This window comes from Magnolia sinica, chromosome 7 (assembly GCF_029962835.1).
Source record: "Magnolia sinica isolate HGM2019 chromosome 7, MsV1, whole genome shotgun sequence".
NCBI classification, from domain to species: Eukaryota; Viridiplantae; Streptophyta; class Magnoliopsida; order Magnoliales; family Magnoliaceae; genus Magnolia; species Magnolia sinica.
The window spans coordinates 7,908,956-7,936,018 of record NC_080579.1 but is presented as its reverse complement, the minus strand read 5'-3'; the positions used below and the strand labels follow the sequence as shown (position 1 = coordinate 7,936,018).

General features: G+C 39.1%; 1 protein-coding gene across 1 annotated transcript; it reads right to left on the bottom strand.

Annotated features, from left to right (window-relative positions):
* Window positions 1-5,532: 5,532 nt before the first annotated feature.
* On the bottom strand, window positions 5,533-8,523 carry LOC131250530 (putative disease resistance protein RGA3). Its single transcript, XM_058250817.1, has one exon. The coding sequence runs from the start codon at window positions 8,521-8,523 to the stop codon at window positions 5,533-5,535; it is 2,991 nt and encodes a 996-aa protein (XP_058106800.1).
* Window positions 8,524-27,063: the final 18,540 nt, after the last annotated feature.

Below are 27,063 nucleotides of genomic sequence, written 5' to 3'. Positions count from 1 at the left end.
GCTAGGCTATATGGGACATCGTTTGGCAGAACATATGGGCCATAACATGGCATATGATAAAAACCGTCTTTTAAAAAAATAAAAATAAATAAAAAATTATCTCTTATGCTTTGTCCTCTTTTTAGAGTTTTAATTCTTGTATATATTGAGGATGGAATTGTTCCACATTGGTTGGATTGTTGTAGAAAAACAATGAACTAAAGCCTAGCTCCAGTCCTTGACCAATGAATCATCAAGCTTTGCTAGTATGAGCATGAGGTTTGAATATAATGCTCTAAAGTGATGAGTCATAGAATTCAAGTATTGAAATGAATGGTGCTCTAGTTTGACATATTGATGCCTGTTATCCTTTTACGCATATGGTCTAAATGTCAGACACAATGTCTGATTAGTCTGACATGTGTCAGCTATGAATCCGGATTTCAAAGGGAGATTCCATGTAATGCTGGTTTTCGACAGTATAGAGCAGGCTAATTTCTTCTTCCGTTGCACCCGATTGGATATCAGATGAATGCTTCTAACCATGCATATTTGAGCATTATTACCATTACAATAGCTCACATTGTAGAACTCAACATTTCAAATAGAAATAAGTAAGTGCTTTATGACTTGTCATTACTCATCAAAGTTACCAGTTATGCATTTTTGTATCATAAATAAGTGCATCACATTACATCTTCATCTTATTTTCTGTAGTATAGACTGAAAGATTTGTGTAAAGTTTTTCTAGCCAAGTAGCTGACTTATTTTATTCGAACCTGCAATATCTTCTCAGGGAGCCAAGTGTATGGACTGATGTGCTCCAAGAAGCTGAAAAGAACGTGCTCGAATTGACAAAAGCTGTGAATGGTAACCAACTTTTAGTGAGCTATTTAAGTGATTGCAAGTATGTTCTGCAGATAAGGGACTTGGAAACAGGTCTATTGCAACATCCCATACTGCTAGACATAGGTACCGTTTACAGGATTTCTGGATCCCATCCTATGTCTAACAATAGACCTGTTCTGCAGAATATCTTCATTTCTGGAACCTCACCGCTAGACATAGGTACCACTAGACAGGCCTATTGCAACATCCATATTTTTTATTAGCTTCAGTAGCTTCCTTGCTCCCGGCATTATTTATAGGTGCAAATTAGCAACTGAGGTTCCAGAAATGAAGATATTCTGTGAGATTGTTATATCTGGATTTGATCGAACAGAGTTCCAGGTTAATCTGGTAAGCTTATTACAAAAAAATATGTTCTGTGCCGCAAACCTAAAGGCTTTCTTACTGTTATGGTGTGTCTTTCAGATATACTCCTCCCAATGAGCCATATGAAACTTTTGTGGAGGAATGCTACTTGCAGAATGCATCTGCAAGCATGCTACATGCATTATTGTGGCACATTATGGGAGATGTGGTCCTTTCATCAGGTGGTGCCCTCAGTGAATGTGCCCTAGACCAAAAAAAGGCTGGTTCTCTTAACAGGTGGGCCACATATGTACATTGGATGTGGACCATTGGTTATCCTTTCTTTAACCATACAGTTTTCATACAATTGTGGACCACCTAATTAACATTCTATTTCTCTGGTTGGATGGTTAGGATTGTACTATGAATATGCTCCAGGCATGTTTTTCCTCAATTGTCTGCTGACAATGCTTCTGTCACATGACTCATTCACAGCATGCATATTCATGCATGTGGGGCACTTCACATCCCATGATTTCAATTAAATAGTGTATGACTGTATGTAACTGCAAGCATGCTGAAATTTACCATTTGGGCTTTTGTCATTTGCATCTGGGTTCCTTGGCTTTATTCTGGAAGAAAATATGAATTATGCTAGCTGGACTGTTGGAGGCAAAAAGATAGATGTTTTTCATGTTAATATAATGTCCTCTTCTTTTCTTTTCTTTTTCAGACTATTCCACGTCTATGTTAATTATGAAATATTCGCTTTGCCATCTTCTTTTTTTTATATATCTTTTTATTTTTCGACGCCTCTATTTGGTTTACATTCTTTTCCTCATATTGTGACATGATATGCCATGACTTCAGAACGTTGATCCATGACTGCAGAACCTCCTCCAACAACTGAATGGATGGGCATCTCATTATATATTCTCCAGAACTTGCATTATCTTCTTCTTTTTAACTTCCCTATCATCCAGAACTTGATAATCTTTAGCTCCTTTTTATCTCAATTAGGAAAAGTTTAATTTTCCATTTTCAAGGGCTTGACTCTTTACTCTTAGAATTGCTCTTTTAATTTTCAATACGGTATAACTTATATGTATCCCTTTTGCTTAACTTGTTAGGGTTGAACCATCTCATAGAAAGTTGCTGGTTGAAGCTCTGCAACACCAAAATGAAGTGGTAATTTTCTCAAAGAACTTGTAAGACTAAGGTCCGCCATTTACTCGCATTCTTTGATTACTTGCTTTTTTGTCATTTGGTCCAATTTTATTAATTGTAAGAACAACTATTTTTTGTTAGATACACTTGATTTTATGCTCTATATATTTGATTGATATGTAAGAGTCTAATCAATGCAGACCATGTGCATGACGTGTCGGTTTCCTCACACCTAATTTATTTTCTGCTTTCTTCTGATTCTTGACCCATTAAAAGCTTGACTTTTGAATCTGCTTGGACTCGGACTCAAAACTCATTTCAAGTCTGAATAGTTGTTGAATAGCCATGCAATTCTTTTTGTTGATGCCTTACGAAATAATACCGCTGGTTCTCATTGGGAGTTAGTTTTCTTCTATTTGTACTTCTAGGAGTGATCCATTAGTGGCAGAAAAAATACTGATCCCAAAAATTAGAAATAATACCGCTAGTTCTCATTGGGAGTTTGTTAGTTAGTTTTCTTCTATTGTACTTCTAGGAGTGATCCATTAGTGGCAGAAAAAATACTGATCCCAAAAATTACAAGTCGCGCTGGAAATTAAAAATTTGCGACGGTTTTCAACCGTCCATAAGTGGTTGGGTTCACAACAAATTTTACAACGGTTTTCAACCGTCCCTAATTTTTTGCGACGTCCTATTTAGCCACGGTTGAAAACCGTTCCTAAAACATTTAGGAACGGTTGAAAAAGAGGAATTTTGGTGTAGTGCATGGTCCACTATCTTTGGATTACATTGTTTTTACATTCGTTTCCTAGCATTATTTGAAACAATGGATGGACAGTGTGGATCTAAGAAATGCATCATCGAGGGGCTAATAAATTTCATACTTCAAGAAATTCGGTTGCTTACTATGTGTAGGCGAGTGGTTTAGGTGAGACCTGGCCTCACCCAAGACAGTGCATCCCTACTCTGGGGCCTACCTTCATGTGTGTGTTTAGTATCCACTCCATCCGTCCATTTTTTTTCATATCAATTTAGTTGAAGATATCCAAAAATTAAGAGGATCCAGTGATGTAGGACGTGGCACAAATACATTCCAAGCATGGTTTGACCAAAAGAAGGTGTATCTATTATTACGAGACAAACTATCAATCTTTGTTGTAACAGGCCATCCAAGGTGAACCGACCATACAGCGGGTCACATCTATATATTTCGCCAGAAAACGTGTGCTTTCAGCTAAACAACAAAATTTCAAGAAAAAAATTTATTATTTTTAGTAATTTTGATTTTTGTAATATTTTCTTATTTTTATAATTTTAAATATTCTTCTTTTTTAGAAATAACTTTCAATTTAGGACTCTTCTAGCAAAGTTTATTTGAAAATTTTTATTTTTAGAAATTATACTTTAGAAGAGTGTTATTAAAATTAGCATTTTTATTAGAGTTAAAAATTTTCTATTTTTGATAATTACGAATTTTGATTTAGCTTTTTTTATCTTTATTAATAATGTATGTAAGGGGGACAAAAAAAAATAAAAAATTACAAATTAATTTATTTTCAAATTTATTAGAATTTATTTCTAGTTTCTATTTTTCCTTGTGGATTCGAGGATTCTCGAGGAGTCCAGAGAAGCTCCATAGATTTGGGGTAATTATCCCCTTGAGAAAGATGGTAATTGACCTCATTACATCCATCCAAGTCATCCAATTATCAGGTGGACCATACTCTACCATATGCATAGTCACGGCCTTTAAAATGTGTTAAACTATAAAATGTGTTAAACTAATGTAGGAGTCTAGTGCGCATGCTATGGCTTGGGTTTTCAACTGGTTTGAGTCCTCATTGATATAAACTATCCTTTTTCCAAAACATGGTTGGGATGAGAATGATTGCCAAAAGTGAATCTTTTGAATCAGAAGAAATCTACAATGACCATATATATTAAAGGTCATTGATCAAATTGTTAGCATTCGTCAGATTGATCCATTGTTTGCATGGTAGCCAATGAGATGTTGCATTGAACCTAATGAACAGTCCTGATTACTAGATTGGACTAAGTGTCCAGGCGCAATTAACAGCACAACATTTATAGTTTCCACTCCAATATGCGAGATCCTGAAGGTTGATTATATGGGTAGAATAATGGATGTGTCTGATGCTAGAAACTCATCCGACCATTCATGCACATTTCTCCTGACACATGCAGCCTGCCTGGTTAATGGAACCGGTACGGATGTTATTCGAAAGAACATTCATCATGGATCCCACCTGATGAACAGCTGGATGAACTAAAGTACAAGTGTACCATATGTGAGAGTAGCAATGGAGCTTTTGGTCCAAGTATGAACCTACTAGCTTAGCCCATCCCTCTCTGGAAGTTGGTCCCTTGACCTTCACTTTCTATGAAAACGAAAGAAGAAGGTCTGTAAAAGGTGCATGTGAAAAGCAACATTCGGCCATTCCAAGCTCATATATTCTTCCGTATTCTCCGGGGGAGAACGGATTGGCTACTCCCCCTGTCACTAGTCATGGGCCCAACCATGACGTATGTGTTTCATCCATTCCGTTCATCTGTTTTTACAGTGAAAGGCATGATCGTTCATCTGTTTTGACAGATCATTTTAGGGCTTGATCCCAAAAATGAGAGGGATCATTTTAATGGTCTATGACGCTCATTCAACACTGTTTCCTGTAATGTGGTTCACTTGCGACTGGGATATAACTCATTTTTGGTCTCATATCATAAAATGATCCGGAAAAATATATGGACGGCATGGATGAAACACATACATGGTGGTGGGTCCCAGCGACCACTGAGCACCAACCATTGGCTGGTGGCAGGTGGAGTAGCCGATCCGTCGCTTTCTCGGGCATTGGAGCAGCAGGTGACTTCTACTTCACTTCAGGACCGTACAACTCTTGACCTAAGGACAAGGGCATTTTCGTCCGAAACAATTTTCAAATGTTGTCAGAATGCCACCCTTAGGATATATGGAATGTCATAGCTTTCTAGGTAATTGGCCCAAACTTCGAGGTCAGTACGGTCAATTTCCTGAATAAAAATTACATGGGATGGAGGGTGGTAAAGAACCTGACCTCCAAAACAACTAAAAAAGTAGAGCAGTTATACACATAAGCAACCCAATTCCTTGAAACAAAAGAAAAAGATAAGGTGTTGTGCAATGGTAGATTTCTACCAACCAATTTTGATACTTGGGATGTTGGCAATCTTGTCCCAATCTTCTCCTCCATCTCGATAGCGTTCTTCTAAGACTCCACAGGAAATGATCTTCAATTGTTGAAGCTTGGAGAGGTGTTGCAACTCCTCTGGTAGAGACTCCATCCGGTTACAATTGTTGATTTCCAGAGTTTGGAGGACTTTGAGTTGTCCCAACCAACCACCAGGTAGTGATGTCAGCTCATCATTACCCCAAATCTCCAAATGGTTAAGGTTGGGGAAGATGGGTAAGGGTGCTTCTGATGACATCCCATCATTACTTATGCCTAAACTGAGGCTCTGGAGGAGATCAGGTGGAAGGTTGTGTGGCAACGCCTTTAACTTTGGGCAGTTAGTTACGCTTAATTCTACGAGTGATGGCATAACCTGTCTATCTCCCTCTCTCATTTCCCACTCCTCCCAATTTGGCATGTCTAAGAAGAAGAGGCTCTCCAGCTTGGGGAATGAGACAACACCATCACTTCCATCATTGTTAGCATCCCCACTAAACTCGCCACCCATGTATCTCACCTCCTTCATTGACCATACTCGAAGATATTTAAGGGACGGTAGTTTCCCAAGACCTGGCAGTTGTTTACACCCCTCACAGCCTATGAGTTCCACCTTGACTAGATTAGAGAACACTGGATCCTCTATCCACTTGGGAAGCTTGGAACCTTTGTAATCCCATATTATAAACTCTTTCAAGTTTGTGTGGGGCTTGAGGATTTCAAGCACGTCCTCATCATCATCCAATCGTCCATCATTTCCGTATTTCAAGGTTAGAGCATGAAGGTGCTGCTTCTTATCCAGTTCTGCCTCCCTAGCTTCGTCCCTGCTCCTGACTTTTTCCACGTTTTGAATTCGAAGACTTCCTTGAAGATGATTGAGGTATTTCAGTTCTCTGCAATTACATCCTTCGTCACCACCTCCCACAATGAAATCTGATAATGTCCAAAGGTCAGTTAGTCTCCCTATACCCTGCGGTAAGTACTTCAGCATGTAATTGTCTTTTATATCTAGATGTCTCAGGCTAATCATTTTTCTCATCCCTCTAGGAAGTTTTTCTAGCTTCTGACAGTAACGGACTCTCAAGGTCTGTAAATTTCTGCAATTACTCAACTCCTCTGGCAGCTCCACTATGTCTGTGTCAGATAAATCAAGATATCTCAGGTGTTTCAACTGTCCTATTGTTCCAGACAATTTCTGAATGCCAGTGAAACTCAAGTCCAATACCCTAAGGTATCTCAAATGATGAAATAAATTCTGTGGAACACCTGACATTCTTGAGTCTCGTAGCAACGTCCGCAACTTGTGGGTCTTATATAAGGTGTCCGAAATGGAAGCCACTTCATCAGCTTCATCAGTGAAAATTAGAAAAGAATGGCGGATATTGTTTAAGTTCGAAGAAGCTGGCTTTCTGATATCCACCGTTGAACAGTCACTTCCTGAAACAAATTGTGCAAGATCATGAACTAAATCATGCATCTTGCATCTGACTATGTTCTTGTATCTGTCGAGTTCTGCATCTTGGAGCAACGAGCGTCTTAATAAATCATGAAAATACAGCCCACCAATCTCCTCGATCTCTCCACCTTCCTCATAAAGGATGAAACCTTGTGCTGCCCATAACTTGACTATCGTATCCTTCTTTATCTCCCAATCTTTCGGAAAAACAGAGCAATACGTGAAGCACTGCTTCAGAGCAGGAGACAAGTCTTGGTAACTTAGGAACAAAGCTGGTAAAATGCCTCCTAAGACATCGCCTGAATTCCATACGTCACTTCCCAGTACAAAATTCCACTGACTTCTTGTCTTTCTTGAGCGCATGGCACTCCCTATTGTCTTTGCTGCTAGAGGTACCCCGCCACACTTCTTTACAATTTCCCTTCCAATCGCTTCTAGCTCCAAATGCTCTTCTGCACTCCGAAGCTCGAGCGCCCTATGGTTGAACAATGACCAGCATTCTTCATCAGATAAGGCCAGCAGTTTGTGTATGTAAGAGCTTCCCATCGTCGATGCAACATCTTCTGAACGAGTGGTCACGATTATTCGACTCCCACGTGCACCAGCTTGAAAGGGAATTCTCAGTTTGTCCCACTTCTCGCTGTCATTGCACCAAACGTCATCGAGAACAAGCAAGAATTGCTTTGCTTGCAACATACCTTGAAGGCGATCCTGCAATGGGGCCAAGGCTAATGATTCGCAACTAGACCCAGTTGCAGATTCTATGATTGATTCCGTAATTTGTTTCACATCCAAATCGTCGGAAACACACACCCACATCCTCATGTTGAAATGCCCCTTCACATCCTCATCGCTGTAGGCGAGCTGAGCAAGGGTGGTCTTGCCCAACCCCCCCATTCCAACGATAGAAATGACGATAGGCGCCTCGTTTTCCACATCACTAATTTCATTTAGCAACATCCTCCGTATTTCATTTTTATCATCTTCTCTTCCAACAATGGCTGATTCGTCCACTTGGGAGCTTGTTTCTCGATCTTCGATTTTGTCCGTTCTCGCTCTGTTACCCATTTTAAATTCAAATCTGTTCTTTTCGCTGTCAATCTCTTCTAACCTTTCCAATGTATCCTTTATTCTTTTCGCATTTTTATGGCGAAATGCAATGTTACCGAAACAAGAAAAAGGCGAAAGGAAGTTCTGCACCTTTTTACTGCAAGAATGAGATTCATCACCTTCATCGTCTTGTGATGGGAGGGATTCTGTCATCCACTCGTCTAGTATGTCATCAATGTCATAAGCCACATCTTTGAGCTTCTTTAGCCAATCTTTCACCGATTGTTCTTTCAGATGTCGAGTCTCGGCATCTTCAAGGACGGCCTTGATGGAGGTGAATGCACTGGAAAGCTTTCTGAGCTCTTTGGTGACACCAAGCAGTGAAGCCACCTCATCTTCAAGAAATTTGCCCAATTTCTCTATTGCAAATGAGACCAGTGAATCAGCCATTTTTTTTTTTTCGTTTCTTTCTATCTAATTTTGGGATGTATGGATGGGAAGAAGCGAGGGATTTTGGTACTTGATTTCTCCTTTTGGGATGGATTTTGGTTATTGCTTTCTCCTTTTGGGATGTACGGATGGGATGAAGTGAGAGATTTTGGTTCTTCCTTTCTCTTTTGGGATGTATGGATGGGAAGAAGGGAGGGATTTTGGTTCTTGCTTTCTCTTTTTAGGATGTCTGGATGGAATGAAGGGAGAGATTTTGGTTCTTGATTTCTCCTTTTGGGATGTATGGACGGAAAGAAGGGAGGGATTTGATATGTGAGAGATCGCTGGGAGGCTTGGAAATATGTAATGGTATCAGGAAGGGAGGATAGAGAAACAAAGAATGCTCGGACTTTCTGGACTACTAGTCTGACGGTACATGGTTAAAAATAGGGCATGGGTACAACCCATTGTCGGCTACTCCCCATGCCACCAGCCCGGTGGCTGGTGGTCGGTGCTCTGTGGGCTGATGTATGTGTTTAAACCAATCCGTCCGTCCATTTTTAAAGATCATTTTAGGGCTTGATCCCAAAAATGAGAGGGATATAAATCTCAGGTGTACCACACCATAGCAAAACAATAGTGATTGGATATCCACCATTAAAATCCTCCTAAGGCAAACTGTACTGTTTATTTGACATCCAATCTTCCCAGACGAAGGGAAACAACAAATATCAGCTTGATCCAAAACTTTTATAGCCCCCAATGGTCCACGTTCGTTCAACACTGTTTCCTATAATGTGGTCTACTTGAGATTGGGATATACCTCATTTTTTAAAAATTTCATATCATGAAATGATCTAGAAAAATAAATGGAGGGCATGCATGAAACAAATATATCATAGTGGGCCACAGAGCACCGACCACCAGCCATTGGCTGGTGGCAGGGGGAGTAGCCAATCTGTTTCCCATCTGCTCAGTGTCGATTTTATTTCTAACTCTTAAAATCGTTCCGGGCCTTGTTGAATGATTCAGATTGAAAGATTGAAATCATCCAAATCTCAATTCTAACAATAACGAAGGCATTACCGTACACTCCATACGGAGCAGCCACGGAAGGTATAAAGGCAATCGGGACCCATGAAAGGACAAAGATACTCATACGAGTGTACTAGAAATATTATCATATGGTAAGTGGACGGCTATTTTTTTCAAAGATATCAAACACATGGAATCTCGCGAGTAGTATTAAAAAATCAACTTGAAGCAACTCGATCACTCAGCCAGGTGGGCCCACCTTACATGTGCCCAGTCATGAAAGTTTGTACCTTATCAGTGATGAGGTTGGCCCACCAAGGCCTGAAAATGGACTCTTTAAACTAAGATGGATAGTTGGTCCATTATTCTCGCACTGTGTAACTTGGTCATGTTGCATTTGCAAGGGGCGCATTAGATGAATGGCAACTAAGAACATCAGGACTATAGCAAGCCTCTGATTGCAAGCCAATGGTGCAGATGATTGTATTGGATGCGTTTGAAAAATATGAAAGAGTTCGGGTCATGGTCCACCCATAGCATGGCTCAACAGACCACCGGTCTGGAGTAGAGAACCATGGCCTCACTTGGTAGAACCAACGGCCGGGCCATTCAGGACTGTTAAATCGACAGCCTGGACTATCTGTTCGCTCTGAAGGACATCCTGTAAGTTACAGAGCAAAAATGCATGATATTAATCAGACAATTGCAGGCATGCAATCAGCACCTTATAAAATGGGCGGTTGAGATTGTTTACACAGAAATAAGTCTAATCAACAATCTTTCCCATTCATTTGTCAGATACCATCACTGACCGCTTATTGTTTTAAAGCAATCCTTTTACCATGCAATCATATCCATTCCATCCACCGCCTAGAAAACAAACGGCTATGTTAGATGGGAAAAAGTTAAGGAACGCTTCAACCATCCACTTAGTATCAATTTTAATAGTACCCTTAAAAAGATTGTGATCCAGACACAGTGAACCGTTCAGATTGATCAATTAGAATCTCAGAATATTCCAATTACTAAGATCATGAACATACCAAGTTACACTCTCATGCGCGAGCGCGACCAACAAAGGTGATAATGGTGATGGGAACCACCATGGAAAAAAAATGCCAATATGATGTGATAGACGCAGTATACAATGCAAGTGGACGGCTAATTTTTGTCAAGATGACAAAGTCATCAGACAAGTGGGATATTATGACTCACGCACCACTAAAAGGACGCGGATTAGGTACCGACAGGCTGTGTAAGGAGACTAACTAAAGAAAGTGACGTCACCAAATTCTTTGGCCCCCCTAATAATGATGTATGTATTGTATTTAGACTATATGTACCTTTGGAGAGATCATTTTAGGGCATGATCCAAAGAGTGAGTTATATCCAAAGCTCGAGAAGACCCAAGAAAAAAAAAACAAGCGGTGAGTGACGCCCACCGTAGAAAACTTCCTAGGCCCACTATGATGTTTATTTGAGATTCAATCTGCTCACAAGTTAACAGAGACATGAACCAAGGGAAAACACAAATATCAGCTTGATTGAAAACTTATGTAGCCCCTAAAACTTTCTAACCGTCGGCGTCATTCTCCCCACTATTTTCTATGGAGTCCACTTGAGCTTTGGATCTGACTCATTCTTTGGATCATGCCTTGAAAATATCGCTCTAAATGGATGAACGGTGTAGATACAACAGATACATCGTACATCAGTGGGCTCCACAAAACATGGTGACATCACGTAAGTACCCAGTGTGGCTACGCAACCTGTGGGTAGCTAATCCGTGTCCCCACTAAAAATGGAAGGGGATCAAGTGAGACACCATATCACCGAGTTGGGTGAGACCCTAACCGTGGGGCTTATAATAATGCATGTGCCTTAAATCCACACTGTTCAACTATTTTTAAAGCTCGTTTTAGCGCATGATCCCAAAAAATGAAGCATGTCGAGATCTTAGGTGGACCACACAACAAGAAAAAGTTATGATTGAATCTCCACCATTAAAAGCTTCATAGACTTCATTATTTTCCATCTAATCATTTGTTAAGGTCACAAAAACCTATATGAAGAGACAACACAGATATCATCTTGATCTAAGCTTTTATGGGCTGTAAGAAATTTTTAATGGTCAATTATTATTGTTTCCTGTGGTGGTACCACGGTTCATATGAGATGTGGATCCGCCTCATTTTCTAGATCATGCTCTAAAACTAGGTTTTAATGCAGAGGGACGGCAAGGATGTACTCACATACATCAAGGTGGGCTCCACATTCAGGGTCCCACCCACTGGATCCGAGGATCCACTAAAGCGGCGCTCCTCAAAGAAAATCAACTCCTGCATTCACCTTGGTGGGCGGGCCCAATGTGGATCTGTCCTTTCACTAGAGGTTTGTCCATTAGATCATTTAAATGTATTACTCAGATCATGTTTCATTTCCATGGCACCTAATGTATGCACAATTCCATCAAACACGAAGCCACGTGTGTTAGCGAGGGCCAGCAGTTGGTTAATCTGTGCGGTTAGGATGGTGCGTGTGTACCAGAGTTAGATTCGACTTAAGCTTGATTGAACATTGGTGCCCCTATGCTTAAGATTGACCATTTAAAACCGAATTCAAGGACTCAGTTATCCTCTCAACCATGAACTATAATAGCGATAGGCAATTTGTAAATGGTTGGGGTTAGTTATTCCAAATGGATTGTTTTTTCCTTGTGTCTTAAGGATTTATTCTTTCACCAATAATTACAACCAATGTATTTCTAAATAACAATAGATAAGTGGTGGAAAAACTAAATAGTGCCATATACCTAATAGACAATATATTATACCCATCCTAAATTCCAACTACTCATGCATCACATGAGGATACAGTACTAATAAGTACACATATGCCTTTCGGGAAAAAAAAATATGGCATAATGATGAGTAATGCTATAATGCCTTAGATTTTTGCCAACTTAAGAATTGAATGTTCTTGTGTGTTGCATTTATTTTCTCGATTTGAGTGCATATTCGTGTGCGTATTCACACGTGTTTAGAATCATAAGGAGTAATTTTGAGTCCACCAAAATTACAAATTTCTATATAAAAAATGGGTTTGAAAGTCGAAGGTTTGCCCTAAAATCAAGGGTAACCCCCGATTGAACAGAGGTCAAGGGTTAACCCCCAAAATTGAGGATCGACCCCCATGTAAATAGCTTAAGACATTGACTTCAAAAATATGTATGTTCTTCGATATAACTCCGATTAAGTGATTCAAAAGCCACATAGAAGATTGATGAGTCTAGTTTTATAGAAAAAAAAAATGAAAATTAAAATGGAGTTGGTTTTATGACATTTTAGAAATTGTATAGAAAATCATTGGTTTCCGGTAACTTATACTTCTAAAATTTTAAGAATTCTTATGGAACTCAAGATGTAATGAAATTTGATGGGCCTAAAGTCGACTTAATGATGAATTATTAAAAAAATTATAAAAATAATATAGTAATTAAAAGTTCCAAAAATTTTACAAGCAATAAGCCTATTGAAACTGAAAATTTCTACAACTGCACATTGTCAATGGACTGCATATATGTTTTTCGTCTTAGAGTTTTTATATTTGGTGTCTTCTTAAGAATGACTTATAAGCATACTAGAAATCATCTTATATAATTAAATTATAATTTTATATTTTAAGTATATTTTACTAACTCAGGTAGTTTCTAGTATAGTTAAATTAGGTTCTTAATTAGGGTGATTAGAGTCGAATAATCATTTTCTCTAATTATGAAAAGGTTGTGCTATGAACTTAGTTAATCCAAATCTAGTTATTGTACACTAGAAATCTTATCACCCCAGTTCATTTTAGAAATGCCCTGATTAATGAAACTAGTTTTATACGGCTAATTAGTGGGCCACTAAACCCGAAACTATAGAAAGATATTCGTCTTAGAAGGCTTGACGTTTTATCACAGAACATCAAGCTGAGATTGCGTATCAAATCACTCAACTTGGACTTATAAAGCTGGTGTGTGAGATGCGTGAATACCCTTAAGATTCGTTAGGAGCTTAAGTTAATTGTTTGTATCCAGTCTTTGTCAAAGTTATGGCTTTCAAACCATTAAATCGTAACCAAATTTAGGGCACCAACATAATTTAATACCCCGTACATATCCGTATAGCTGCAGCTCTTATCGATCATTGATAACCATCTAATTGACTTCTAATCATATCTATCGATAAACGCATCCAAATGGTGGGCATATCGTATCCATACGTAAATCATCACTAGGGTCAAATATCTATGACATATAATTACCTGTACGTCTCTTGGTGGGCCCCAAAAGTTAGAAACAACCTCCCATCGGTTATACTAGAAAACACATAGGCTTTAGGGCTATTTGCACCACATTTAGCACTATATATACTTCACTATTTAGCCATAAATCTCCAAATTCAATTTTTTTTTTTTTTTGGTTTTATGAAAGGGAGAAGAGAAGAGAGAAGAAAGGGATGAGAGAAGGTAGGCCTGGTGTTGGATCATAGTTGTTTAATCACTATGCTCACAGGATCTTATAAGATCTTATCTCTGCACTCAGTTTCACATCTTCCTTGGCCGAAATCCAATGATTTCAGGTTAAATTTTTTACTCCTTGCTAGGTAAGAGGTTTCTTAGTTGTTTTTCCATCTCTTTCTTTCATTTTCTACATTTTGAGCTATTAGGGTTAGAAAGCTCCTTCTATTTCCGTCATTTCTCACAAACCCTAATGTTAGAGTTTTGAATCTCGATTATCAATATTTGGGGCGGTCCATACTCTTGCAGGAGATGTAATTGAGTTCGGTACTATTAGAGTTTCGATTGTGCACTAATTCTAGGCTTCGATCCGTCGAACCGAGTTGATGGATCATTCTAATCAAGTTAGTTAAGCCATAAACTGTTGTTTAATGTTTAATTAGGATTAAATCCACATCATTAACGATAGTTTTGTACTTTTAATTTAAGTTTAGGTATTTTCATCAAATTTATGGCATTAGGGCTGCATCCGAGTTGAGGATTTCGATTCTAAGGTGAATATCTACCCTCGAGCTTCTACCTAGCATTTTAGAATAATTAAATGTGTTTGTTTGCTATTTTGTTGATAATATGCTCAATGAAATGGTTGAATGAAATGAAACTCTTAATATTAGAACTCTTCGATATCGAATGTTAAGAAATGTTAATATGATTGAATTGTATTGATATACATTAAATTGTAGTAATTATACATGTGTTCAATTGGTATACCATGGTGTGTATTAAATTTTCTTGTGATCATGTTTATGTAGTGGATAAATTTGAATTTGTTATCGTGGTGGATCAAGCTCCACAAATTATTTAAATATGCGGATAACCTACTTTATGGAGACTATCCCAAACTTATACAGCCAACTGTAGTTGGACACATACGATCGATATTAGTTGGAAGTACATGGGGATGCTTTGTACCTAATGTCAGTTTTCTCGGGATCATCCGTAGTCGATCACATCAGTCTAATGTTTGATTGATCATTCTTATGCTTGGTGATTGTATAATATTCAATACTTCTATGATACCACAATTACCATTGATTTAGTTTACTCATAACCATTAGTGTTTTACAATCCCATAAAGGCTCATGAGCAGAGCACCGTGTTCGAGCTGTCAACCTATACTAGGGTGATGAGCCTCCTCGTAGTAACCAGTGAGCACTGATAGATGTGATAAAATATTGTTCGAAATGCCCTAGTTAAATTACTCGTCCGATAGTTTCGTGCCAGAGTACCATTTGAATGATCTAGCGTGAATGGAATTGGGTGACAGTCCCATTCCTCTGTATTGATTTAGTTTTGAGTGATAAACTTACACCTCTAAATTGATTGTTCATACTCGGTGTTGGGTGATGACCCGTACCGTGTTGATGCCTTAATTTAGATCAAGGAACGCTAGTGAGGAGTTATCACGTGCTACAATAAGCCATGTGATCCAAATAATGACTAATGTTTTAACGACGATATTCTAATTTCACCTACCTATTATGTGAATTGGGACTAATAATTACTTAGCTAATCATGCATATCGTAGGATATGTTGCAATTTGGCGTTACAGTTACTTGTGAGGCAGTGTTGGCATTTGAAAAATAAGTATTGAAGTTGCTTGTGAGGAAGTGCAGGATTGTAAGGAACATGCATCATTTTATCATAACATTAATATACTTACCAAGTAGATTATGAAACTATTCGTTTATTATGCTATCATTACTTGTGCTTAGTTGTATTGATAACATATGTAATTTGCTTAGTATTTGCGCATTAAAGGTAACATACTTAAGTGTACTACATGTATGAATATGTATTTGTTGTAAACACATTATTCACTAAAATGTCTCAAGTAACAATCCTAGGAATATTTCTTCATTATGTTGGCATTAGACGTCTTCTATTTGAAATATGCAAATAACTCAGAAATAAGACCAGTCGGTGATGCGCTCAAGGCGCCCAATAAATCTCTAACTTCTTTCAGTTTGGTAGTTGTTCTTCTGTTCCTATTGTAATTATTGTGATTCATATAATTCTCATGTGTGGTCACCACTTTTGGAATTATAACTTTTAGGTGTTAGCCCTATATTTTCAGATTTTGCTATCTCTTCCTCACTTTAGTTCCGTTAAGTTGAAATGTGCTACTCTGATTATTTGTGTATTAAATAAATGTGAATCTGAATGAAGACACATGTATATTTTATTAAGTTAACATCCGAGAACTCGAGATCGAAGTCTTCGTCAGATCCTTTTTGAACTAGATACTGTTCATCTTAACTTTTCATAGTTTCAATTTATTTTTACCGTAATATTTTTCTACATTGAACTTCATGTTAGATGTTATTGATACCTTTCTGTCAGATTCGATTTGCTTCCTAACATTAGCTCTGATATTACTTGTTGCGGAACCATGGAAGTATACATAGCAAGATCAAGTAAAGTACACGTTATCGTGTTGAGGGTCAAATATTGCATATTATCCCCCCTTTATATCTTGGTTTTATGAACATGATAATGTTTAATGTTCTATTTTACTCATGTTTGTGTTGCAAGGTGAATTTAAAAACTTGGATTGAAAAGGGTGTTAAAAGCATAGATTTGATGCTTAAGAGTCACCAAGGCAAGGGTTGAATATTAGAAGGCCGAGATTGAAGAATTCACATGCTAAAGATCCAAGAAAATCGAGTGAGGAATGAAGAGATTCAAATATTTGAAGTGAAGAAAATAAATCTTAAAATTATCCTGAAAACAAACATATTATTGAAAGTGTCCTGAAGAAGTATATTTTGAAACTCTGGGTCATTCTGTGAAATTGCGCAGAGTGAAGTTTATTTTTGAAAACTGAATAAATTTGAGGTGATTTCTAGATTTTTCCAAGTCAGTGCGAAATGAGGTACTACAAAACTATAAATAAGAGTCCTTAGGCATCATATAGGGTTTGTGGAGTGGAGCAAAAGCATGGAGAAGCCGTCGCCAAGAGTTTTTCTCCCATTTCCTTAGTTGTTTTCATGCTTTTCTTAAGAGTTTTTAGTTTAATCATGTCTATGGCTGGCTAAACCTCTTAGTTAGGGCTAAGAGGTAAAACTTGTAGCATGATTGGGATGTTTTCTTTGTTTTGATTCATGTTTTATTGAACTCTTTTGGATTCTAGTTTGATTATGAAGGAATATTTTTAGTTTTTAATGGTTTGTTGTGACAAATTACAATATATCTGCGATAGCTTGAGATATCTTCTTTTCTTGAATTGAGATTGTGAAATTAGGAGATCCTGTTGTTCACCATCATCCCTTGGGCATGGTAGGACGATGAAATCCTTCATAACCTTCACAATTCTCTTATGATTGGTTGTGTGATTGGTAGATCTTGTTGTTTGCCTTATCTCCTGGGCATGGTTAGGTGATGAAATCACTTCCAAATCATCGCAGCTCTCATCCATTGATGATTAGATTCATGAGAAGTTCAAAGATCTAACAAATCTCTTTATCCTTGAATCAAGTAAGATAGCATCTTGAGAACTTACAAGTGGATCCTTAGAAACCCTAGTTCCCCACCTTTGATTTTCTTAAGCTTTTCATTAAATCTCTCATAATTACTCTCAATCACTTCAGAATTAGTTTTACATCTTTTTCTAGTTTTACTTCTAGTTGCTTTCAGAATACTAACGAGATTAGTTCCAGTCTTACCGAGATTATTACTATATCACGACCCTACACTTGGTGTCACGCCCCAAACCCAGAAATCGGATTCACAGGAATCCCGATTGCCAAATCCGGTGCCAACAGCCTCCGTAGTACCCCATTCTTGGCTCCCAGTGCCCATATGCCAGGTTCCGATTCTGGGATCCTATAAGAAGGATTTTCAATATGAATTTGTCTCATAAGAAGCATAACCACAAGTATACCCAAATCATAAGAACAACATCATCACCACATATCCACTAATATAATCATTTGAGTATAATACTGAAAAGGAAATACATGCATATAATAAAATCTCCAGAAGCTCTACCACACGCTCTTGCCCCAGCTTGACTGCGTCTTATCGTCACCTGCACGCATCTATCGTGCATAAGCTTATAAAAAGCTTAGAGGGTGGTGTAAGTGTGTGCACAAGATAAGTGTTAAGTATTCAATACAATGCCTTAATCATAAAATATTGAAATTACTGGCATGAATCATACGATATCAGAGTAAGCGAAAATACTGCAAGTCCATAAAAATATCATCAACCTCATCCAAGATATGCGATGAAAAGACATAGCAAGCCAATGTCATATACTGAGAAAGTAATGTAAAATGACAATGTAATGCGGAAACATAATGAAGCAGATATCATATATCGAGGATGCAATACAATATGCAATTCGGAAGAGCTACTAATACCATCAGCCTTATCTAGGTCATATAAATGCAGAAATATAGTAACCCAAAATGCTAAATATTGCGGATGCAATGCAATATGCGGTGCGAATGAAATGACCAAGCTGGAGTGAAGTCGGGATGATAGTAAATAGCAACGCAGGCTACGGGGTCCATCACAAGGGACTTCTATCCAAACCAGTCCCATACCTAAATTTGGATAGATAGACTCAATGTGGTAAACTCCTAGTCTCAGGTTAGTCGTGCACCCAATTGAAATCCTTGTCATGCGAAGGTACATAACAATTAGTTGCACACCACCAGCCCGAGTGGATAGTGAATGAAATGAATACATGAGTATGCAACTCCTACTCAAGAAGTCCACATATTAGTACGGTTCCTCTCTGAAAAATCACTGGGGTCTATTACACTCCAAACCAGACTGTCACTTCATCGCGCGCAACAAGGTGAGTGGAAGAGACCTCACTATCCGCTTGCCAATATTGGGCCCGGCTCGTCGATAGCGGATTCATTCCCCAAACTGGTCAGACTTAGCCTAGCATTACCCCCTCCTCTTGGGCAGGTAAGGCTGTTTCCCCTTCTAACCGACCACGACACAGTGGGAGACGCAGCCTAATGGTATACGGCCCTCATACGCTCATGCATTCACTCGGTCTAGACGTTGGACCAATATCTGAAACTAAGAGGGTTCTGGGACTTTCACCTAAGGATATCTATAGCACCCCATGTAGAATAGATTTTCGGTATCCCATCTGACCATCCACGATATACATGTAGAGGCTACAACCCTTATGTCGCTAGGGCGTACGGTATTCATAATCACACAATGCGAGATGCATGAGTCACACAATCCAATCATGCATCAATCCTGTGTATACCGTGCGCTCATATGGGCAACTCCGCCTATTAGGGAGTCCCATGAACAACTTGCCCTATGGCATATGCAATGGTCAACCATATCTCATATCAAACATGCAGATAATGCGTATGGGCATGTGTCATGATGTTATACAGTCACACACTCATAATTGGTATTAATAACCGACATCAACAATCGTCCTCGACAATCAGCCATGGTAATGTGGACATTTAACCAACATTGCCCCTAAGGGGTGGCCCACATAGAGCCTAATATATAGTGGACCCATGGCCTCACAAAGGGCCTGATATACAACACCACAAGCCTCACTCAAGAGCTTAATATACATCACAATGGGCCTTTCACATGGGCCTAACGTACATCACAATGGGTTTCATCGCCTAGCCCTTAATTGCAACACAATGGGCCTCATCACATAAGCCTCATATACATCACATTAGGCCTTAAACATGCGCTGAATTAATACACATCACAATGGGCCTCAAATATAAGCCGCTTATATATCACATAGGTTTCGACAATCGGCCTCGGCAATCGAAATCGGCCTTGACAATCGAAATCGGCCTCGACAATCGAAATCGGCCTCGACAATTGGAATCGACACTAGGAATCAGTCTCGACACAGCCTCGATAATCGAAATCGAACTATACAATGGGCCTCGACAAATCGGAATCGGCCTATACAATCGGTCTCGACAAATTAGAATCGGCCTCAAACAATCAGAATCGGCCTCGATACTCAGCGTCGACAATCAGAATCAGCCTCGATACTCGGCCTCGACAATCGGAATCGGCCTCGACAAATCAGAATCGGCCTATACAATCGGCCTCAACAAATTAGAATCGGTCTCGATACTCGGCCTCGACAATCAAAATCGGCTTATACAATCGGCATATAAACAAGGTAGGGTCCATAGATTAATAGCCGATCAACCATAATATAAAGGTCGGCCCTCGGCCGTGGTTATATCAAAGCCGATAGCATGGAGTCATTTGTCTATGGCGAATGGGGCCCATTTGTTTGGATTAACCCACTAAGGGAATGCTGAGAATGGGCCTAACTAGGCCTAAGGGAAGGTCACAATGTGGACATCCAATCATCATTGCCCATCAATGTGGACATCTAACCAACATTGGTCCCGAGGAGTGGCCTACATAGGGCCAAATATATAGTGGGCCCATGGCCTCACGTACAATCATGATGGGCCTCATTTACGTCACATAGGCCTCGTCATATGGGCCAACATACATCACATCGGGCCTCGAATACACAATAAGTGGGCCTCACACCTGGGCCTCAAATATATCATATGGCCTCGAATACATCTCAATGGGCCTCTTATGTCAAGCAGGCCACATCACATGAGCCGCATTATATGGGCCGCACCAACGGGCTTCATGTACATCAAATAGGCTGCATCGATGGGCCTTATGTATATCAAATCGGGCCCACCCTTATGTATATTTGAGATCCGACCTATTCATAAGTTAACATAGAGATAATTGAAGTGAAAACAATATCAGCTTAATTGGAAACTACCATGGCCCTTAGAAGTTTGAACGGTGGATGTCACTATCCCTTATTTAAATGGTGGGGTCCACTTGAACTTTGGATCTGACTCACTCATTCTCTCATTACATAAAATGATCTCACAAGTGGTTGGACAAATGAACGATACAACACATGCGTCATGGTGGGCCCCACCACCCAAACAGTGGGCCGTGAAGATAAAACACATACATCCTAATGGGACCTGCACTTCAAATAGTAGTGGGACCCATAGAGCTGGATGGTGTGGATTGTATCCACACAAGCAATAGGTCCCATGGACCTAGCTGACACCATGGGAGCAGCTACATTGCTGCTGTGCGTGTAGCTTGCTACCTTAAAAAGAACAGAGGTGGGTCCCACGTAGGGCCCACCACAACATGTAATATAAAAAATATATATTTAATATATTAAAAATGTCAGCTGCTGTACATGCAACATTTCTATATTAAAAGGGAGAGGTGGGTCCCACGTAGGGCCCACCACAACATTAAAGATATAATGTTATATTATATTATATTATACCATATAATATATTATATTAATATAATATAATACATTAATATTATATTAAAATATTGAAAATGTCCAGGCCCTAGACGGCCTGGATGGTCACATACATGACATGTAACCCCACACGTGGGGTGGGCTCGTCTAAATGGATGGACGTCGTGGATGGGTCCCACAGACCCGACCGTCCGTTCACACCTCACAGTTAGCCACCCCCAATCAGGAAATCAATGCCAGGACCTTACCATTGAAGCGAGGTATCTTTCACTCAGCCTACCACTTTAGCTATGGATCTGGGTCCCACGTCAGATCACACTTCACTGCTAGCCACACTCATAGTCAGTTCATACTTCACTGGCTGGCCATGTCCAGCGTCCCTGGACGCTGGATAGTATGGGTACAACACAAGTATCATGGTGGGTCCTACAAGGACGTGGCCAACCAAGTGTCCAGCCACCGTCCAGCAAGCTGGATGACGCTGGATGAAGCACATTTATCATGGTGGTCCCACGTAGTGGGCCACGAGATTTAGATCAAACTGATATTTTTCTTTCCCTATCATCTGGGCTTATGTGACCGTCCGGTCATGTAGGCCCCGAATCGAAATCAAGGTGGCCCACTAGTTAGATGGCAGGGATAAAATATGCACATCATAGGTGGGCCATGATCATAGAGAGAGAGAGAGAGAGAGAGAGAGGAACGTGTAGGGGAGGGACCCCGCCACTATTGGGCCCTCCCTTGAATAATACATAGATCAAGTGGGTCCTACAACAAGTGGACCCTTAAATCACAAAAAAATAACGATGTGGGTCCAAGATCACCCACCGTCCACTTCTTCTTGCTCCCTTGGCTTCCTTTACTCCTTAGCTTTGATACTAACGGAAGAGATGGAGTTTTGATGGTTGAGATGGGAGATGAGAGGGTAGGAAGTGGGCCACACACAAAGCTCTCTTGGAGGCTAGAAAATGCTTGGACATGAGATTTTTTTTCTTGCTTAGGAAAGTGAGTTTGAGAAATGAGAGAGAGAGAGAGGGTTGTAAAGAGAGAGAGAGAGAGATGGGTGATGGAGTGATAGATGTGGTGAGTGATGGGTGTGTAAGAACTTTGTTGACTTTAGGGGTAGATGGTGTAAGAAGGATATGGGGTGTGTAAGAAATTGTTGACTTATGGGGTTGCTTGGGGATGAGTGTGAGGTGATGGTGTACTTGACATGTACTTGACCCTTGATGGGATTGATTGATTGATTGAGGTGACAAGTCGTAGAGATTCTGTTGGGTTTTGCAACGCGCGACGTTTTTCTCGTACTGAACGCGGGCCCATATCTCCTGGCCTAGGTATCGGCTTGGTGTGCGAGATGCAGCATCGGAACTGCGGCGTTGACACGGTTGCAAGAGTACAAGTCTCGGTTTGAGTTAACTCAAGTTTGCAGGACTCGGCTTTGGATCATGCGCAAACGTCGGATAAAGGTTAAAGGTTGTCGGAATTCGACTGGAAAAACCGCGGAAGCCTACGAAATGGTACGGTCTAAGATACGAGTCTTATACTTGGTGTTGTGAACAAGTTTTTGGCGCCGTTGCCGAGGACTAACGGTTGCATTTTTCTGAGAATAGTTAGTTTTGGAATTAGGTTAATATTAAAGTTTTTCTAGTTTCTATTTTTAAGGTTAGGGTTTTCTGAATTATTTTAGAAACTTAGCTTTCTATTTCTAGGTTTAAAAACTTTCCTAATTTATTTTTAGAAACTAACTTAGCTTTTTATTTATAGGTTAAAAAACTTTCCTAATTTGTTTTTAAAAACTAATTTTTTTAGAATCTAACTTTTTTTTTAGAAACTAACTTTTTTTTTTAGAAACTTTCTTAGATCTACTTTCTAATTCTAGGTTTAGGAACTTTCATTTTTTCTTTTTAGAAACTTTCTATTTTCTCTCTTTAGAAACTTTTTAATTAATTTTCTGTTTTTAGAACCTGTCCTTTTTAAAAACTAGTTTACTTTCCTAATTTGTTTTTAGAAACTTTCTAATTTTAGAATTTTTATTTTTTTTAGAAACTGACTTGTTTTGTTTTGTTTTGCAGGATCTTAATTTAGGAACTTCTAATTTGGTAACTTCTTTCTAATCCTCTCTCTCTCTCTCTCTATTTCTATATTTCTATTTCCTTTCTTTCTTTTAGGTTTAGATTAGAATCTAAAATTGACGGCTGAGAGTGTTTCATGCCCAAATGGGTCCGTAATAACACTCTACGTCTCTTGAGTGATGGAGGATTGGTTAAGGGGTTATCTATCCATCGCATGATTAGACACTACTTGAGATCCTCAGAGTTAATTGAAGTTATGATTGCAAATGAACCGGTCAATCAATCGGGAAGACAACCTCAACCTAGGGTTGAGGAAGTCCAGGATGAGAATGAGGTGCATCAAATACCCCCGCCTCGTACCTTATGAGATTATCTACAACTGGCGGGGGTGAGCACACCCTCATGCATGGTTTTTCCAAAAAATACGGGACATATGGATATTAAGCCAGGGGTGATCCAACTCCTTCCAAAATTCCATGGACTTGAATCTAAAAGTCCATATCTACACTTGAAAGAGTTTGATGAGATTAATTATAGCCACTTTATATTTTCCTAACGTGTCTGAGGACACAGTCAGACTAAAACTTTTTTCTTTTTCTTTGAAAGAGAGAGCTAAGACGCGGTTGTACTCACTATGTCCCTAATCTTTTGGCAAATGGAATGACATGATAAGGGAGTTCATAAAGAAATTTTTTCCACATCAAAAAACAAAGACTCTTAGAAAGTCAATCATGAACTTCGCCCAAAAGAGGTTCAAGGATCTTGTCAGTTCATGCCCACAACACGGTTTTGAAACGTGGCGCATTACACACTTTTTCTATGATGGTTTGACATCTTCCATGCGCCAATTGGTCGAGACAATGTGCAATGGGGAATTTATGAATAAAAATGTCGATGATGTGTAGGACTACTTGGATAGACTTGCTGAAAACGCACACTCATGGGACTCATACCCAAAATCAAGTACCACTTCTAGGCCCACTCAATCAAAGGAAAGGGGTAGATTATACCTTCTGAAAGAGGATGATGATATCAATGCTTAAATGGCTAATCTCATAAGGAAATTCAAGGTCTTGGAACTAAAGAAGGATAAGGTTAAGGAAACTGTTTGCGGTATTTGTGCTTGCGATGTTCACACAACTAAAAATTGTCCAATAATATCTGCCTTTCGAGAGGTGCTGAATGAGGAATCTAATGCTGTGAACAATTACAAAAGACCTTTCAATGGATCTACCTCCAATACATACAATCCTAGTTGGAGAAATCATCCAAATTTCAGTTGGAGGAACGGACAAACTGCTACCCTTTAAGGTTTCTTCAATAAAATTCCAAATCAAGGGAAAACTCAAGAAGAACCAGTTCAAAATTCACACAAACTCAGGATCTTACTCAAGCAATACGAGAACTTACAAAATTTATGCAAAAGATGGATTCACTTATTATGGTTATAGAAAGGGGGACACTTCCTGCTCAATCTCTCTCCAATCCTAAACCGCAATATGAGATAAGTAATCCAAACTCTTCAAATTAGATGGAGCAAGATAAATTCACCACTCTTAGAAGTAGGAAGACCATTGACAAAACCATTCTGGTTAGGGTTAAAGAGCCTAAGGACCCGGAAGAGGACAACAATGATAGATGTAGCACTGCTCCACAAGAATTGAAACTAGAACTTCAAGATAAGCCAATTGCCCCATTCCCCCAATGGTTGGTTGCACTAAAATCTCTCTCTAACTCTCAGGACATTATAGAGGTGTTAAAACAAGTGAATGTCAATATTCCTTTATTGGATGCGGTTAAACAAATACGTTCATATGCCAAATTTCTGAAAAACTTGTGTACAACCAAAAGATGGCAAAATATTCAAAAGAAAATTTTTTTAACTGAAAAAGTGAGTGTCATCCTAAAGCAAGATGTGTCATAGAAATATAACGATCCTAGTAGCCTAACCATACCTTGTGTAATTGAAAACTACCGAATTGAGCACGCACTTCATGACTTAGGAGCGAGCGTAAATTTGATTCCTTACTCAGTCTACAAACAGTTAGGTTTGAGTGAATTAGACCCACCCTAACCACATTATAACTTTCTGATCGCTCAGTTCGTGTACCGAGAGGGGTAATTGAGAATGTGTTGGTCCAGGTTGACAGATTCTACTACCCGGTAGATTTTATTATCCTAAATACACAACCCATCAGTAACATGAGCACTCAAATTCCCATGATTCTTGGTCGTCCATTCCTCACCACTTTAGATGCAATCATTAATTGTAGGAATGGATTCATGAGTATGTCTTTCGAGAATATTACATTGGAGTTGAATATCTTTTTCAACATAGGCAAATAGTTAGAGGATGATGACAATTTCCACGACATTAATATGATTGACTCTTTCGTGAAAGATAGAACACTTTTGACCTTATCCTCTGATCCTCTAGAGACGTGCCTGGCCCATTCCCATGATTTTGATGATGATATGATTAGGGAGATGGGGACTATACTGAATACTGTGTCAGTTCTGAAGTTAACCCGTAGAGGCCACAATTTGAAGAATTACCCCAAACTGATGTAGTGCCTTTACCGTCTAACTTTAAGGCACCAAAGCTTGAAATAAAACATTTGCCCTCTGATTTGAAATGTCTATTTAGGTCAAGGTGAGACATACTCGGTTGTGATTTCTTCCCACCTTGAGCAAGAACAGGAAAGTATGCTCATCTCTACTCTCACTGAGCATAAAGGAGTCCTTGGATGGTCGATTGCGGACCTCAAGGGAATTGACTCTTTGATTTGTACTCATCGCATTCATCTAGAGGATAATGCGAAGACCTTGTGGCAACCACAACGTAGATTAAATCAAAACCTGAAGAAAATGGTTAAGGCCGAGGTTCTTAAACTATTGGATGTGAGTATCATATACCCTATATCCGATAGTCAATGGGTGAATCCAACTCAGGTGGTTCCTAAGAAGTCCGGAATCACCACCGTAGCCAATGTCAACAATGAACTCGTGCCAATTAGGATCACTACTGGTTGGAGACTGTGCATTAACTATAAGAAATTTAATACCGTCACAAGGACCACTTTCCTTTACCCTTTATCGATCAAATTTTGGAAAGGCTATCTGGTTACTCCTATTATTGCTTCCTTAACGGTTATTCGGGCTGCAATCGGATCGAGATAACCCTTGAAGATTAGAAAAAGACTACATTTACATGTCCTTATGACACCTTTGCTTACTGAAGAATGCCATTCAGGTTATGTAATGCCCCTGCCACTTTTTAGCAAGGCATGTTGAGTATTTTTTTCTGACATGGTGGAGCAATATTTAAAGGTCTTCATGGACGATTTCTCGTTCTTTGGTCTATCCTTCAGCGAATGTTTGAAAATTTTGAAAAATGTGCTGAAGCGATGTGAGGAAAAGAATTTGGTACTAAATTGGGAGTAATACAAGAAACAATATTTTTACCGACAACTTATCGCTGACGAAAACAATTTCGTCGGTAAAAGTACATTTTTATCGATGAAATTTTTTCCGTCAGTAAAATTGCACCTTTACCGACGAATTTTTTTCGTCAATAATAATATTTTTACCGA